Source organism: Protobothrops mucrosquamatus, unplaced genomic scaffold (assembly GCF_001527695.2).
Source record: "Protobothrops mucrosquamatus isolate PMUCROS unplaced genomic scaffold, P.Mucros_1.0 scaffold_229, whole genome shotgun sequence".
In the NCBI taxonomy this organism is placed as follows: domain Eukaryota; kingdom Metazoa; phylum Chordata; class Lepidosauria; order Squamata; family Viperidae; genus Protobothrops; species Protobothrops mucrosquamatus.
Genome location: NW_015386305.1, coordinates 79,460 through 96,581, shown reverse-complemented (window position 1 = coordinate 96,581; position 17,122 = coordinate 79,460). Strand labels below are relative to the sequence as shown.

Below are 17,122 nucleotides of genomic sequence, written 5' to 3'. Positions count from 1 at the left end.
GTCTAAGTGGATCTTTTTCAAACTTGGAAACACGAATTCCAGCGTGTGGACTTCAACTCCCAGAACTTCCCAGCCAGCTGGGAGTTGGAAGTCCACACTCTGGAATTCTGGGAGTTGAAGTCCACACACCTTCCAGCTGCCAAGCTTGAAAAACACGGGTCTAGACATTAGGAGGCAGCACAATGCAGCTGATGGGGCAGGCTGAGATATGCTTCCGCAGAAACTTCTCCAGTCATTGTGAAATGGCTTTCCTGTCTCAAAGAATGACTTGGTTGCTTGCCTGCATTTAGGAGAAAAGTCGCCTCATGGACATGAGCCAGGAGTATTCGGAGAACGGGCAGGGCCTGTCAGAAAATAAGGAGGGTGTGACACAGGTAAGCCTCTCTAGGACTTTGCAGTGCTTCTCTATCTCCCTCTTCTTGAGGGCATCCAAGGCTGAATTGCCCAATCAGGAGAACCTCGTGATCCTCCACATTAGGGCACGTCTAGACGCAGACGGCTACTCTCTTCCCCTTTTCATGGCTTTTAATGAATTAAAGCAGGTAGAAACTTTAACAGATGCAACTTTGTGTGTGTGTGTGTGTGTGTGTGTGTGTGTGTGTGTGTGTGTGTGGGGCGTTGAAACACAATGGTTGGAGAAGCTCAGCCAAGTGGCTTCACTGCAGAGTGGTTTTATTTTTTACAGATAGTCCTCAGCTTACAACCATAATTGAGCCCAACGTTTCTGTTGTTAAGTGAGCTTTGCCCCATTTTACGACCGTTCTTGCCTCGGCTGTTAAGTGAATCACTGCAGTTGATAAGTTAGTAATCTGGTTGTTAAGTGAAGCTGGCTTCCCCCCCCTCCCCATTGACTTTGCTGGTCAGAAGGTCTGCAAAAGGGAATCCCGTGACCCTGGGACACTGCGACCGTCGTAAGTGTGAGTCAGCTGCCAAGCGTCTGAACGTTGATCACGTGACCGTGGGAAAGCTGCAAGGGTCATAAGTGTGAAAAAAAGTCATAAGTCGTTTTTTTTCAGTGCCGTTGTAACTTTGAACGGTCACTAAACGGACTGTTGTAAGTCAAGGGCTGCCTGTATTTATTGATACCCTGCCTATATTATTTTTGCAAATAACTCAAGGCAGTGAACAGATCCACACCCCTTCCTCCTCCTATTTGCCCCACTACAAGAACCCTGGGAGGTAGGTTGGGCCTAGAGAGAAAGACTGGCCCAAAATCACCCAGTTTGAGCTTGGGAATCAAAGCAAGCTCTCAGCCCAGCCTACCTTACAGGGTTGTGGTAGTGTCGTGATGCTTCCTGCTCATGGGAGATCAAAACAGAGGGCAGCGTCTTCTGGTCCTGTAATTTAAAAAGAGGGATGTTGCAATGTGGAGAAGTGTGTCCAAGCAGCAAAATCCTGCTATATGAGGATATAGAACAGTGATGGCGAACCTTTTAGAGACCGAGTGCCCCAAAACAGGCCCACCCCCTGCTCTGCCCCCGCTCTGCCCCCCGCTCTGCCCCCTGCTCAGCCCGCCCACAGGGCCACTCACCACAGATCGCCCAGGCAGCCTGGCAGCGCCATGGCGGCCACGCCATCCGCCCGCACCCCGCAGCATCATCTGCCCGTGATGCACGAGGATGGAGTCTTTCCCCTGCTGCCCGGCTGCCATGTGCTTGGCTGTGCTGCTCTGCATGGGCTGCACCTGGAGGAGCCTCTCCTCCAGGCAGGCTGCTGGTGACGAGGGGGCTGCGGGGGGAAGCGGGACTGGGGCAACGTTGCGCGTGCCCACAGAGAGGGCTCCGAGTGCCACCTCTGGCACGTGTGCCATAGGTTCGCCACCACTGATATAGAACAGGGCTTTTCAACCTTTTCACCCCTTGTACCACTTTTAAGATATGGCAACATCTGAGTAGCACCAGTCACCTAGCAAGGTGTCAAAAACTTGACCAAAAAAAAAAAAGGAAAAAAGTGATGAAGTACAGGTAGTCCTCGACTTACAACAGTTCACTTAGTGACTGTTCGCAGTTACGATGGCACTGAAAAAAGTGCCCCCCAAGCCACAGCCGAGCAAGACACCTGCCTGCCCACCCGGCGGCGCTCTTCCTCCTGTCTGAAGTTTTCATTGTTGTGAGCATTTCTGTTGAGGATTGGCAGCAGGGGTGGGGTGGGGGTGTTTGGTTTTTATTCCCCCCGTCTGCTGGGTGGTTGCAGCAGGTTTTGGTCGCTTCACATGACCCTGGGACACTGTGACCGTCATAAATATGGATCAATTGCCAAGCATCTGAATGTAAATCACAAGACCCTGGAGATGCTGCAACATTCCAGCTGATCGGCGCTTCTTCTGGGCTCAGCAGAAGCGCCAGGATCGGTGCCGAGTTCCAGCTGGAGCCTGGTGCTGATCCTGGCGCTTCCACTGAGCCCTGACAGCCCTGCAGCTCCAGTCATCTCTCGCTCAGGCTTGTGTGGTGCTGCCACCGGTTCAGCTCATTCCCCTCCCCTGCTACCACTTTTCTAGGATGGACACGTACCACCTGCCAGGTGCCAATGTACCACAGGTGGTACCCGTACCACTGGTTGAAAAGCCCTGATATAGAAGAGGCAGTCACTGCTGGGCCTGAATTTTTACACCTGAGCTGCTGTTCACGCAACGTGCCAATACGAAGGCCGGAATCCCACAACATGTGGAATCCAGCCTCTTTTTAGCCTCGCCTGACATAGTATGCAAATTCAGTCTTTTAAGTCCCTTCTTGTGTTAGTTCGGTTCTAGTCCAGAGAATGGGGATTACGGGGCCCTCCAGATGTTCCAGGGTTGAAGTTCAGCAACATCTGGAGGACCTGCTTGGATTTGGCATTTCGTATTTGGAAAAGCAGGCCCTTTCCTCCATCCCCACCCTCCATCCAGGACTGATGCTCACACTGATAAGTGTCTGTCTCCCTACAGCTGACTTTTACCCAAAAAACGGATCGGAAGGTCATTGTCTTGGGTTCCGACCAATCAGACGCGTCCTCCTGTGTCTTCTCTGTCTGCAGTTCTGTCAAGGTCAGTTGTGTCTCTTTGGCCTGGGTTAATGTTCAGTGCCGTCCTTTTACATGGGCTAAAGTGATACAAAAGCTTAAGATTTGCATTGTCTTTTTTTCCCATTATATCTGTTGCTATTGAGAGAGGGTGCCCGATGAACATTTATTTGTCTGTTCGTTGCGGATGTCTGTGTTGGATTTCAAGACAGACTTTTTTTCCCTCCCAAAAGAGTTTCTATAAATAAAGCAGGGGTGTCAAACTGCTGGCCCGCGGGCTGGAAGCATCATAGTGAAACCGTGCCCACCCCATTGCCGGCAATGGGAAAAAAGTCACGATACGTCTCGACACATCACGTGACGTTGTGAGTTTGACACCCCTGAAATAGAGTATTATAGAACTAGCGGTTAAGTAATTAATATAAAAAGTAGCAATGTCACTGTCTTGGGGCAATGGGACCAGTTATCCTGAACTGTACACAAAGAAGTACGGTAGAGATACAATAACAATATCCCTTCCTTTTACTTTTTTAACAGTTTTGATCTTTGTTAAAAGTAAAAGGATATAAGGTTGGTTTATTTGATCAAGGTTAAAATAGATTTGTTGTTATCTCTGGTAACTTTTAATGGATTTTTTTTCATCAGGAAATAAAAAGGTGAAATATAAAGATGGAATATATATAATGACAGCATTTGGATAATCCTTAGGCTTTGGCAAAAAGCCTTGAATTGGCCCTAAATTACCAACATTTGCTGAGCTTATTTCAGAAGAGAATATTTAGAATATCAAATAATAGAATATAAAAAAGAATTTTGTATTTTGAGGTTTCCATACCAGTTACTCACTTCTGTTACCCAAAATAATGGAGACAATCCTTACATTGATTTGGGTTACCATTAAAATTAATGTTTAAGGGATGTGAATGCTCTCCAATGAATTTTCTGCCTCTATCCTCCCCAAATCTTTTTTTAAAACTTACTGGAAAACAGCTGAAAAAAGTAAATTGTAAACTTAGCCCAACCTCTTAAAAATGATTAATGACCAAAGACACTAAACAGGAAGAATAAGATTAACAAAGAAATCCCCCCAAATTTAGCATGACTCAAGACTAAAGTTGTATTTGTTTACTGTGCCTAAGGAAAAAGGGGTCTTAAAGGGCTGGAGTAGTTTCTGTAGAATAGTGTTTCTTAACCGTGGCAACTTTAAGATATATGGACTTCAACTCCCAGAATTCCCCAGCCAGCAACCCAGCGTAGCCTTGCACTGTTCACAATTAGCTGACCTGGGTGAAGTAGTTGTGTGAACCCAGCTAACATTTTGAAGTGGCCCAGGATTCTGTTTCCATGAGATACGCCCAGAATTCAACTCATTAGCGAGTCAGGATCAAGACAAGATCAAAGAACCACAACGGATGCAGAAACAAATTGCATCTTGGGAAGGCCGGGTTATACTCATTCAAATTGCTGCTGAAGGAGACTCACTTTACCTCGGGGGTCTTCAAACTTGGCCACTTTAAGACTGGTGGACTTCAACTCCCAGAATTCCTCAGCCATTCAGGGGTCTTCAAACTTGGCCACTTTAAGACTTGTGGACTTCAACTCCCAGAATTGAGGAACTCTGGAAGTTGAAGTCCACAAGTCTTAAAGTGGCCAAGTTTGAAGACCCCTGCTTTACGTTCTTTGCTTTCTCTTCACAGAGTTCACTTGGACTGCAGCGGACTGCCAGTCTACCTCGCAGGAGTAAGAACCGTCTCCCAGCCTGCCCTCCTCAACGTCCCATTTCAATGCATGGTATGTGTTCAGTGGGTGGATTGGGGTGCATGGACATGGGGGAACCACCTATACCAGTGGAACACCCACCCTTTGGTACCCACTGACCACCAAAATGAAAAACGGGACATTTTCTTATAAAGAAGCATCGTTGAAAACTCACATCATAGCCGAGTTTCTCAAGATCTCTTGAGTTTTTACCTGAGAATTTGTTCAGTGGTTCCACTGGATTTCTTGGTCTGGAATTCCAAGGGAGAGAGGTAGAAAAAGACGGGGGGGGGGGGGAGAAACATTTGGATGATGCCATTGGTCCCATACAAGCATCGTGTCAACGCTGCTAACATTGGATGTTCTTGCTTTGACAACATATGAAGATGCAGCCTTTTCCTTTCTTATGCTTTACTCTTAGAATTAGATGATGCTGGGGGAGAAGGCGGAATGTGGTGGGAGTTAGTTAGACATAACAATATTGTACTAGTGTGTGAATTCAGAGCTTGAAATAAGAGATGATAAGAATTGGCGGGTTAGAGATCAGGAGGGAAAGCCTGCAATTCAAACTAATTGGAGAATGTGATTTATGACTGTTAATTGGAGGAGGGAATTGTGCTTTGATACTATGAGCTCAGGGGAGGGGAATTCATATTTCGGCTTCGACCATGTACGTGCCGATGCCATGCAACTTGAATATCAAGATTCTTTAAGGTAAACAATGCCTCGAAATTCTTTGAAGAGTTTCATCTGTTGGAACCATGACACATCGGTGTTAATTGAGGTGCCACAAAATTCTTTGGTAGTGTTGAATATTCTTCCTTCACCGATTGTCAACACTGAATGAGAGTTTTGGCAGGCCAAGAGGTTTTCCCGCTCAAATACGGTCCTAACAAGGTCAGTAGGACAGTCCTAAAATCATAAGCTGGACCAAAAGTAGCAACTGGACCAAAATGAAGTTGATTTTAAGATGTCTTCTGAGGGTCCTGATCTTATCTTGGCATCTGCTTATCTCTTCTAGGTGCTCTGGACCCCAGTCTTCTCGTGGCTCAGCTCTCCAGTGGAAGCAACGGTCATTATCTGGGAAGCCCAAACCTCCAATTCTCACGTTACAACAAACCCCTTTACCAGCTGCTGGGTGGCCAGGCAACTACCAGGCAGCTGGGAGGAACTTCGCAAGGACCTTACAGGTCAGATCATCCTATTCTCATCCCATTGATGCCTTTAATTCTTTAATTCCAGCCCGCTTCACCAAAGTTCTAGTTAAGTTTGTCCTTTGCAGTCATCTCCAGAAAAACTAAATTGGCCCTCCCCCAAATGTCATTCTGTCCACAGCTGCTAAGGAATCCATGTTCCTTGGAAGGAATCCATGTTCTTATGAATGATGAGATAGGTTCAGGGTTTAAGACTGATAAGACTAGGGCAAACCTACTGGAAAAAGAATTTTCACATTTCCTCTCCCCCTGAATAGAATAGAATAGAATAGAATAGAATAGAATAGAATAGAATAGAATAGAATAGAATAGAATAGAATAGAATAGAATAGAATAGAATAGAATACGGGACTGGACTGGACTAGAGAATGGAATGGAATGGAATGGAATGGAATGGAATGGAATGGAATGGAATGGAATAGAATAGAATAGAATAGAATAGAATAGAATAGAATAGAATAGAATACGGGACTGGACTGGACTAGAGAATGGAATGGAATGGAATGGAATGGAATAGAATAGAATAGAATAGAATAGAATAGAATAGAATAGAATAGAATAGAATAGAATAGAATAGAATAGAATAGAGGATTGGACTAGAGAATGGAATGGAATGGAATAGAACAGAACAGAACAGAATAGAATATCTTTATTGTCATTGTGTAACTCACAACAAAATTAAGTGCTGTCCACAGTGCACACTACACCCAAGTTAAAACCACAACTACGAACATCCATTATTTACACACATCCTTCACATTCTATTCGCCATTGCATTGCCCCTAATATTGCACTTTTGATATTGCACTATTTGCTCACTTTTGACTTTAACTAGCTCTCTCTAGTTCTAGTCCAGGACTAGAGGTATTTAGGCAGAGTCCAGGTGATCAACTCTGAGGGATGTCGATGAAGATTCTTAGTCATCCAGGTAGAAATGTCTGGAGGTTGACCCGTGGCAACTGGACTCATGTTCTTGTTGGTTTGAAAGGTTTTGCTGCCTATCCCAACAGCTGGTGCGGGGATCCCCCTAGAATTTTAGGATTCGGCACATTCCAATGACTCTTTGCCTACTCAAATTCCTCTAACCGACTTGTTCAGACTGAAGAAGCCGCTTGGAGGGGCAGCGAAACATCTCAAACTAACAAGAACGTAAGTCCAGTTGCTGTGACTCAACTTTCAGACAATTCTCAGGGATGCTACAGGTACCAAATTGTTCCACCAAGAGACCTAATGGATTAAATTCCAAGATCACTTCCTATCTTAAAATTATATGGTCTGAGGAATCAAAGATTTCCTATAGTGGGCCTGTTTCCTTTCCATTGGCCATACATCTGGATTGATTGGCATTATCTGGGTATTTCTCCCAACAGCCTTGAAAACTGCGTCACCAAACTGGCAGAGATGGAACGCCGGGTGCGGGAAGCCATGGCGGAACGGGAACGATTGCTGAAAGAAAGGGTAAGAGGTAGACTCAACTCCTGGACCATAGCCAAATTTTTGTCATTCATTCATTCATTCATTCATTCAATTCATTCAATCATCCAGGTCAAAATCAAGAAAGTCCAATTGCCTTTTGAAAAGCACCTCTGAGAATTTTCTTTCTTTCTTTCTTTCTTTCTTTCTTTCTTTCTTTCTTTCTTTCTTTCTTTCTTTCTTTCTTTCTTTCTTCCTTCCTTCTTTCCTTCCTTCCTTCCTTCCTTCCTTTCTTTCTTTTCTCTTTCTTTCTTTCTTTCTTTTTCTTTTTCTTCCTTCCTTCCTTTCTTTCCTTTCTTTTTCTTTTCCTTCCTTCCTTCCTTCCTTCCTTCCTTCCTTCCTTCCTTCCTTCCTTCCTTTCTTTCTTTCTTTCTTTCTTTCTTTCTTTCCATTTCTATAGCTGCCCATTTCAATCCATGGCTCTGGGCAGCTTACAATTTAGAAAATACATTACAATTAAAACCGCTAAAAACATCCAGATTAAATATACATAGGATCAAGATATTTGATCAGTTAGCAATACAGCCAAGAACTGGGACCCTTAACCCATTCAGCATAGCCAGGTTTTTAGGGCCTTATGAAAGACTAACAGAGTTGGGAACCATTCTAATCACCCTAAAGTCTCTATCATGGAAAAAAAAACGTAACATCACATCACATCACCTCTGGCTCATTGCTTTGATTTTTGCTCTAAACCGGAGTAACCCTGCTTCTCATCTGCTTCTCACGTGATTTTGAAAATGAGGAAGTTGGAAATTTCACCCTGTCAGCTTTTGGACGGCTCTTCCTGCATGCTGGGTAAAAATATCCAGAGTTTGTCCTGGAGGAAGAGAAAGCGCTTGTGGTCTTTCTTGTGTATGCTTGGGTTTTGGGTTTTTTTGTTTTGTTTTTTGAGGGGGTGATATGTCTGCAGCTGCTGGAATGGGGTTCCGGTCCCATGTTCTTACCATGTGCAGACCGCCTTCAATCGTCTTTCCTTTCAGGAAGCTATGAAAGTAGCTGAGGAGGTGAAACGTATGGAATTGTCCCCTTCAAACGTGGTAAGAAAATCTCCGTCCTTATCTAGAACCCAAGAATATAAATTTGCTTTGCCAATCTTTTTCGATCTTTGAGGAGATCCGGCGTTTGAGCTGAGAGGGAAGGGAATCTATTGAAAATGTCAAGGTTTGCCTTAATTATGGCTCGGTGGGTTTTCTTAGCCAGCTAAACCAGGTTAAAATGGGGTTGGGAAGTTTGTCTGGTTAGGGCAGGGGTAGGCAACCTATGACTCGTGGACTTCAACTCCCAGAATTCCTGAGCCAGCATGGCTCAGCATGGAAACTTCTCTTTTTCTCCTCAGCATGGCTGGCTCAGGAATTCTGGGAGTTGAAGTCCACGAGTCATAAAAGAGCCAAGGTTGCCTACCCCTGGGTTAGAGGGGAATCCAGACATTGTCTTCGCATGCTGTTGAGCATTGTCATTGTTTGTTCGGGTCCAGAATGTTTAGTGAGCATGTCTTGTTACTCCAGATTTAGAGTTCAGTTTAATCTTTAGTATTTTCATCAGTGGTGATTGTCTAAATCAGGGGTATCCAACTTTGGCAACTTTTAAGACCTGTGGACTTCAACTTCAGCATGGCTGGTTGGGGAATTCTGGGAGTTGAAGTCCTCAGGTCTTAAAGTTGCCAAGGTTGCATACCCCTGATCTAAATAGTAAAGATACAGGTTGGAAGAAGTTAGAAAGAGTAGAAGCTTATTTTCTGGTCTCCTGTTAAGATACGCTGAGGGGCCCATGGAAGACTTACCTTTAAAACAGTTGCTTATGTTACAGGGATGGGCCATTTACAGGGATGGGCCATTTATTCCAACATGGCAGTGTAGGAAGAATGCTGAGATCCCCAAATCTCTTTCCTCAAAATGAGGTGGTCTTCCTGAGGGCAATAAACCACAGCACAGATCTTCCTTGGACTGACATCTGTCTGGTTTTTAAGCCTTGCCTTCTTGTTGTCCTACAGATCCACAACCACATGGAGATCCAGGAACCCAAACCAGCTGCCTTTGACCTGCGCAAACATCTAGAGGCCTCGGGACATAGCGTCGAGACCTGCCAGCACACGAGGGTGACCAGCAAATCTTGCAAGGGTTACCTGGTCAAAATGGGCGGGAGGATCAAAACTTGGAAGAAACGTTGGTTCACCTTTGATCGCCAGAAGCGGGTCTTGGCGTACTACACAGGTGAGAGAGAGAATCGAGGCAGGTAGCTCCTTCTCCACCAGGTTGCACTCTCTGCTGCTGATGGAGAAGACTTGGCCTTCCATGGGCAGTAGGTCTTGAATTGACCCGTTTAAACTTATTGTAAGATAAGATAACCTTTATTGTCATTTTTTTTTTCTGTGGGCACAACGGCACACATCAGAAACGAAATTTAGTTGCCCGCTCTCAAAGTGAAACACATACATGACACACCCCTAAAACATACAATATACAACATATGTATAGACCAGTGATGGCGAATCTTTTAGAGACCGAGTGCCCAAACTGCAACCCAAAACCCACTTATTTAACGCAAAGTGCCAACACGGCAATTTAATCTGAATACTGAGTTTTTAATTTAGAAAAAACAACTCATATATTAACATCTTTTGTCTTAAAAGAAAAACACAATAGCAAAGCTTTCAATGATACAAACAACTTTTTACTAAAAGGTAAAAGTTTGCATTTGGCATGCTTTTGAACAATTAATGTGATTTTTGCTGTTGTATGCATGCTGATAATTTGTCTAACCTTGGCTTATACTTTGTAAGTTTGAAAGCAACACATGCAGCACTCAGGTCCTCTGTTAGTCTGTTTCTGGTGTCAGATTTGATATAATTCAAAGCTCAAAACAGCGCGCTCGCTCCAGAGATTTGTTTTGGCTAGGAAGGGGCTTGAGAAATGGCTTTTTTCCTGCAAAAACTTAGCCAAAGAGCGAGGCACGCGTGCCCACAGAGAAGGCTCCGAGTGCCCCCTCTGGCACGCGTGCCATAGGTTCGCCACCACTGGTATAGACCCACACCCCTACATATGCATAACAAATAAATATTAAATACTGTCCACCTTGAATATATAACGGAAGGAGGACGCTTGAAAGTTCACAAGGTTAATGCTGTATGGAATGAAACTATGGCTGAATCTGGATGTTCTATCTGCTACGGATACCATGAAGCCTCCTCCCAGAAGGTAGCAAGGAAAACAGGTCGTGGAGAGGATGTGTAGGGTCCCAGATAATCTTACAGACCCTGCTCAAGCAACGCTTCTGTGCTATGTCCTGGATGGGAGGGAGTGGAGTGCCAATCATCTTTTCTGCCGTCCTCACCACTCTCTGCACCGCCTTCCTGTCTGAAGCAGTGATGCTTCCAAACCAGACTGTGATGCTGTATGACAGGATGCTCTTGATCGTCCCCCTGTAGAAAGTGGTCAGGACAGGGGAAGGAAGACGTGCTTAAAGAAAAGATTAGAGCAATGAATTTCACCTCTCTCATTTTATCCATTGGGCCTTCATTCTCTGTTCTCCCCAGCTTGCTAACATGGTGCTGTGGTTTTATTTTATTCCTCCTCCAGATAAAGAAGAGACCAAGCTTAAGGGTGTGATCTACTTCCAGGCCATTGAAGAGGTTTACTGCGACCATCTCCGTAGTGCTTTCAAGGTACCAAGAATAGAGATTTGCCGAAAGTCTCTTTTTTAATTCATGCAGACCTGGGAGGGCCTGTAGGATCCAAACCAATTTGGACCATTAGAATTTTGGGCTGAGTGGCCCAGCCCCCCCCTTCCCAGAATTGCTCCTCAAAAATTGCTTTTACTTTATTATTCTTTGGAGCCATGCAAAATGATGCGTTTTGAATAAATTTCCACAATACTGGGCTGCACCTTAAAATTTTAAAAATTAAGTTTTACACCTAAGCCTTCTGCTCTAGACCGATTTTAAGACTGTCTGCTTGGGCTGTGAATTTCAGTTCTGTCTCTGTCTCTTGTGTTAGATGATATTATATATTATAGTATAGTATGCATTGTTTCTCGAACTTGGTGACTTTAGGTCATGTGGACTTCAACTCCCAGGATCCCCCAGTTGGCTGGGGAATTCTGGGAGCTGAAATCCACTTGTCTTAAAGTTGTCAAGTTTGAGAAAGTAGTGTATTTTCATGAATTTAGGGTTTTATTTATGATGTTCGATTTTTGTTAGTAGCTATTATAGGCTGGTTTGCTCAGAAACAAGGATGTTATCAGCCCATCAGCTAAATACTACAAGAGTTATGTCTCACTCTGAATGATAGCTAGATATATTTGACACTGTTCTCCTCCATTGATCATTTCCCTGGACGTAGGCAAAAATGTGCATGCCACTTCCTTTTAATACTCACATTTTAACCAAGTCTGTGTCAAATAAAACCAAAGTGCAGCCTTGCAACTTTATCCAATAAAACCTCTTCATTAGAAATAAACAATAAAACAATCCCACTGAATCTTTTTGGTTTCTGAATGAGAAAGGTGAGCGTGCTCTGTTTTGCCTAATTCCTAAAATCTGAGACATTTTAATGTCTCACATACATTTTGATTTGATACTTGTTTTTTTCTAGCCACAAATACACACAGTCTTTACTTATGCAGGTTTGTCCAGGCTGAGTTGGAACAGCAATCCAACTTCTGATGTGCAAGCCCCCCTCCCAAAATATTTCACCCACACCCCCAAGAGTCACAATTCCAGGCAGACAACATCTGATATAGTATATATAACCGTAAACTCAATAATTTCCAGGAACAGAGACATGAAGTTTGAACTGGCTCAGTCAAAACAGCTCTTGAGAAGCATCTTATACCTAATAAATTGTATCCAGAACTATTTATACAAAAGATGCTTTTTTTCCCTTTATATTAGGCCTGGGAATCTTACTTGAAGAGGGCAAGAACTGAGCAAATAGCAACCTCTGCAAAGTTTCCCATCACCTCTGTATACTCCCCTGCAGTAGTTCAAATAACTGAATAATGAAACAAGTCCAAGATCAAGTTGCTCTGAGTTCCTTGGAAAAGTTGTCACATTTTGCGTACTTCCTTCCCTCCCCAAATCAATTATCTTGACTTCTTCACTGACATCACTTAAGAAAAGCCCCAAGACATATTTTTTAATGTATTTAGCTTTTCCCCTTTACAACCCAGTTTTAATTCCTGCCAGTTTTAACTGCTAACAGCTGCTGAGTTTGCTTCGTTATGGGCCTTTCTCTTGAAATGTTAATGCTGTAATGCTTTGTGACCTTTTTCTACTGTTTATTTTATTATCCTTTGCACTAACTGTTTTATTTATTTCTAAGAGTGAGGGTTCAAGGGCAGTTGTATGCAAACATGCTAAATAAACAAAGGAGAAACAAGTCATTCTTTAAAGTAATACGGAATTTATATTTTTACACAATGATCTTCACGCAACACGCATTATAAATGTCCGTTATAAATCTCATGGTTGCATTGACACACTGTATAGCGATACAAATCTTAATTAGGTTTTCTGTGGTTGCTTATGTCCATTGCTTATAGCAATGAGGCCAGCACATTGAGTTAATTTAGGCCAGCATTTTGGTATAAAGATGAAGGCACCAGGCTAGAAACCAGGAGACAGTGAATTCTAGTCACCAGGAGAGAGTGAGTTCTAGTGCTGCCTTAGGAATGAAATCTGGCTGGGTGACTTTGGGCCAATCACCAGGAGATGGTGAGTTCTAGTTCTGCCTTAGGAATGAAATCTGGCTGGGTGACTTTGGGCCAATCACCAGGAGACTGTGAGTTCTAGACTTGCCTTAGTTATGAAAGCCATCTGGGGCACTTTGGACCAGTCACTCTCTCTCAGCCCACTATGTCGGGCTTGGGTGACAAGTCAACTGGTCAATTTCTATGGAACCAGTGGACCACACTTGGTTGATCTGGGAGAAAAAGTGGAGCCTGCACTGGCAGAAAAACACTAGATAGAAAGAAAAAAATGACCCTAATTCGGGGGGTGTATAGTGATCTATATTCAGTAAGTGGACTAAGAGATTCTGTGCGAATACAGCCAATTATTTTCATTTCATTTCTTTACTCTTTTTACTTTTGGCAGAGTCCCAACCCCAAACTGACCTTCTGCGTCAAGACTTATGATCGTCTCTTCTGTATGGTGGCACCAAGTCCAGAGGCTATGAGGATCTGGATGGATGCAATTGTCACAGCAGCTGAGGAGAACACCCGCTACTGACCAGATTTTTCATACAAACATCGCTTTGGGAATGTAGCATTTCTTCCCAAGGTTTTGCTGGGATATCTCCTTCTAAGGGAAAACTGATCAACGAGGGAATCCAGTGGCAGAAGCTGGATGCTTTATGTGTTTGTTGGAGTCTAACTACCATTTAGCGCCTGTCCAGTAACCCAGAGTTCCAACTGTTGATCCTTGAAGATGGATAGGTTGGATGTTTTGTGTTGTTTTCAATGGACCCAGTTCAGAAGACATTTCTGATCACATGGTCTGCTGGAGAAGACTTCAGATGGCATTTTGGAAGGCAGGCTGTTGGTATGGATTCCAGCCAGTTGCATGAAAGATCGCAGTCTATTCCAGAGAATTCATACCGATTTCTCTGGAAGATGCCCTTAACTAAGAAAAGGACACTGTCTGGAAATCAGATGAGATTTTTGCAATGACATACTGTAAGTCATTTGGCTTATGTGAAAATGTTCTTGAGAGTTGTGTTGGACACTTTGATCGGAACTGCCGCTTTCCTTGATCAGAAGGGAGAACTTCTCCCCACCCTGTATAGAACTCTGTATATTTATTGTGTGTTTTGGGTCTTTTCTTTAAAAACCTGGGAACACTGTTCAAAGGGAAGCCGTGTACAAAACCATGTATGGAATATTTATTGCATAAATCCTTTAAGTGAAAACACACCTGGCTGGTCCTCTGTTTATTCCTGTCTAGAAGAATAGAATAGAAATAGAATAGAATAGAATAGAATTTGGAAGGGACCTTGGAGGTCATCTAGTCCAACCCCCTGCTCAGGCAGGAAACTCTATACCAGTGATGGCAAACTTTTAGAGACCGAGTGCCCAAATTGCAACCCAAAATCCACTTACGTATCGTCAGGTGCCAGGTGGGCATGTCCCATTGGGTGGGCGTGGCCCATTGGGTGGGCAGTGGCTTTGGTGGTAACAGCAGACTGGGTGGGACTAAAAAGTTCAATCAATCAATCAATTCCAACTTTGCAAGATTGATTGATTGATTGATTGAACTTTTTTTTTTTGCACATGGCGGCGGAGGCCTAAAGCGAAAAGGTTTTATAAAACCCAGCTGAAGGCCTAGGAGTGGAGTGACGGCACACATGCCCACAGAGAGGGCTTTGCGTGCCACCTATGGCATGCGTGCCATAGGTTCACCACCACGGCCCTATACCATTTCAGACAAATGGTTGTCCAATCTCTTCTTAAAAACCTCCAGTGTTGGAGCATTCACAGCTTCTGGAGGCAGGTTGTTCCACTGGTTAATTGTTCTCACAGTCAGGAAGTTTCTCCTTAGTTCTAGGTTGCTTCTCTCTTTGGTTAGTTTCCATCCGTTGCTTCTTGTCCTGCCTTCAGGTGCTTTGGAGAATAGCTTGACTCCCTCTTCTTTGGGGCAGCCCCTGAGATATTGGAAGACTGCTATCATGTTCCCCCTCGTCCTTCTCCTCATTAGACTATACATACCCAATTCCAGCAACCAATCAAACTTTGATCAAAGTTCGGTTGCTTGGCAACCGAGCATGTATTTACGACGGTTGCAGCATCCTGGGAGTCACGTGATCACCATTTGCCTACCTTCCCAGCTGGCTTCCGACAAGCAAAGTCAATGTGGGGAAGCTGGATTCATTTAACGACCGCAGTGATTCGCCTAACAATCATGGTTAAAAAAAGGTTGTCAAATTGGGCATAACTCCCTTCACAACCGCCTTGCTTAACAACAGAAAATCTGGTTTCACTTGTGGTTGTAAGTCCAGGACGGCCTGTGAACGAAGGGCAAAATGCCTCCAGAAAAGTTGAATCGAAGGCGAAGCCCTTCGTTCGAATTTAGAAAAGCTGAGAAAGTTCGTTGCAGAATTCCTAAGGCAGGGGTAGGCAACCTTGGCTCTTTGATGACTCGTGGACTTCAACTCCCAGAATTCCTGAGCCAGCATGAGGGAACTATGGCCCCCTCATGACTTGTGGACTTCAACTCCCAGAATGCCTGAGCCAGCGTGGCTCAGCTTGGAAACCTCTCCCTTTCCCCTCAGCATGGCTGTCTCAGGAATTCTGGGAGTTGAAGTCCACGCGTCATAAAAGAGCCAAGGTTGCCTACCCCTGGACTAGGATAAGGTTCCCGATGAATAAGAGTCCGAAAGAAATCAACATTGAGATAGGACCCACAGTTAAGATGGATGCACAGATTTCCTACACCCTGTGTAACTAATGCAAAACAATTAAAGCAATGTCACAGCTCATTATGAGGGAAAAGGCTGTGTTTTGCCAGCCTTTTCCACCTACAGATATTTAAAACTTCAACACGTCCAAAATTATGGTTTGGGGCTGGGACAGAGATGACAACCGAGGCACACACATTCAAATTTCACCAGTCGTGTGATACTTCATGTTTGAGGGCTTGAGTTTCCACAGTTCAACGAAGAGATTTCTGAGGATTTTGCTTGCTCATTTGTCGAAAAGGATCCTTTATTGCTGCTGTTGGATTTTCGCTTTATGGAGCTGTTCTCTTCCAACAAAGTTCTCTTGAGGGCCCTGATGATGTTATAGAGGGTCAAACTTGTGTGGAAGTCCATGCCCATGAAGAAGTAAAGGAATGGATTTACACAACTGTTAAGGTAGGCCAAGAACGCGGCAAAAAGAGCAGTAAACGAGAAGGCCGTGCCTTCCGCTCCTGCCAATTTAAGGAGCTGGATGATGTGATAGGGCAACCAACAGAGGAAGAAGGTGACCACCAGGACAAATATGACCTTGAAGGACTTCTTTGAGTGGAGGGAGGTCTGGCGTCTCCTCAGCACCACCAGGATGATGCCGTAGCAGATCACGATGATGGTGAAGGGTGCCAAGAACCCACATATCAGTCTCAACATGGAGATGGTCACTTGCACGCCTGGCTTTTCTCCCGTGAGCATCACCAAGCATTTGGTTTGGTTCTTCTTCGTGTCCACCTTACGGTAAAGGTAGAAAGGGATGCTGGTGACGATGGCCGTGAGCCAAGCTCCGATGGCTGCAAGCCATGCCAAGCGGATGTTACGGTGTTTCCTGGCCCATAACGGGTGGGCGATGCAAGCGGCCCGGTCCATGCTGATGGCAGCCAAGAGAAACTCACTGCAGAACATGTTGAGGTACTTGATGAAGCCGTTGACTTTGCACGCAAAGCTTCCAAAGACCCAACCTTTCTTCACCGCAACAAGAGGTGCGATACGACTCACGGAGAAGAGAAAGTCAGCCAGAGCTAGATTGAAGAACCAGACGCAGCTGACGGTCTGTGAGACCTGGCGGGCAGTGATCCAGATCACAACTCCATTGCCACAGGAACCCAACAGGAAAACAACCGTGTAGAAGACGATCTTAAGAGTGTCTCTGAGTCTGTTTATATCGGAGCTTGTTTCCAAGGAGGATGGCAAGGATGCATTGGGAAGCCACAGAGCCGTGGAACTAGCATTCAT

The 17,122-nt window shown here is 44.4% G+C and overlaps 2 protein-coding genes across 2 annotated transcripts in view; one reads left to right on the top strand and one right to left on the bottom strand.

Moving 5' to 3' along the window:
- Positions 1-14,350, top strand: part of LOC107299692 (pleckstrin homology-like domain family B member 3) — a 21,980-nt gene extending 7,630 nt beyond the window's left edge. Inside the window, exons 2-10 of the mRNA XM_015829041.2 lie at positions 291-374; positions 2,924-3,022; positions 4,695-4,788; positions 5,777-5,945; positions 7,340-7,427; positions 8,426-8,482; positions 9,436-9,655; positions 11,021-11,106; positions 13,537-14,350. Of these exons, the coding sequence (XP_015684527.2) occupies positions 291-374; positions 2,924-3,022; positions 4,695-4,788; positions 5,777-5,945; positions 7,340-7,427; positions 8,426-8,482; positions 9,436-9,655; positions 11,021-11,106; positions 13,537-13,671 (1,032 nt within the window). The 3' untranslated portion in view covers positions 13,672-14,350. The remainder of the gene's footprint in view (positions 1-290; positions 375-2,923; positions 3,023-4,694; positions 4,789-5,776; positions 5,946-7,339; positions 7,428-8,425; positions 8,483-9,435; positions 9,656-11,020; positions 11,107-13,536) is intronic.
- Positions 14,351-16,060: 1,710 nt separating this feature from the next.
- LOC107299669 (C3a anaphylatoxin chemotactic receptor-like) lies at positions 16,061-17,122 on the bottom strand. Its single transcript, XM_015829020.1, has one exon. It carries the CDS (start codon positions 17,120-17,122, stop codon positions 16,061-16,063), a length of 1,062 nt encoding a protein of 353 aa, XP_015684506.1.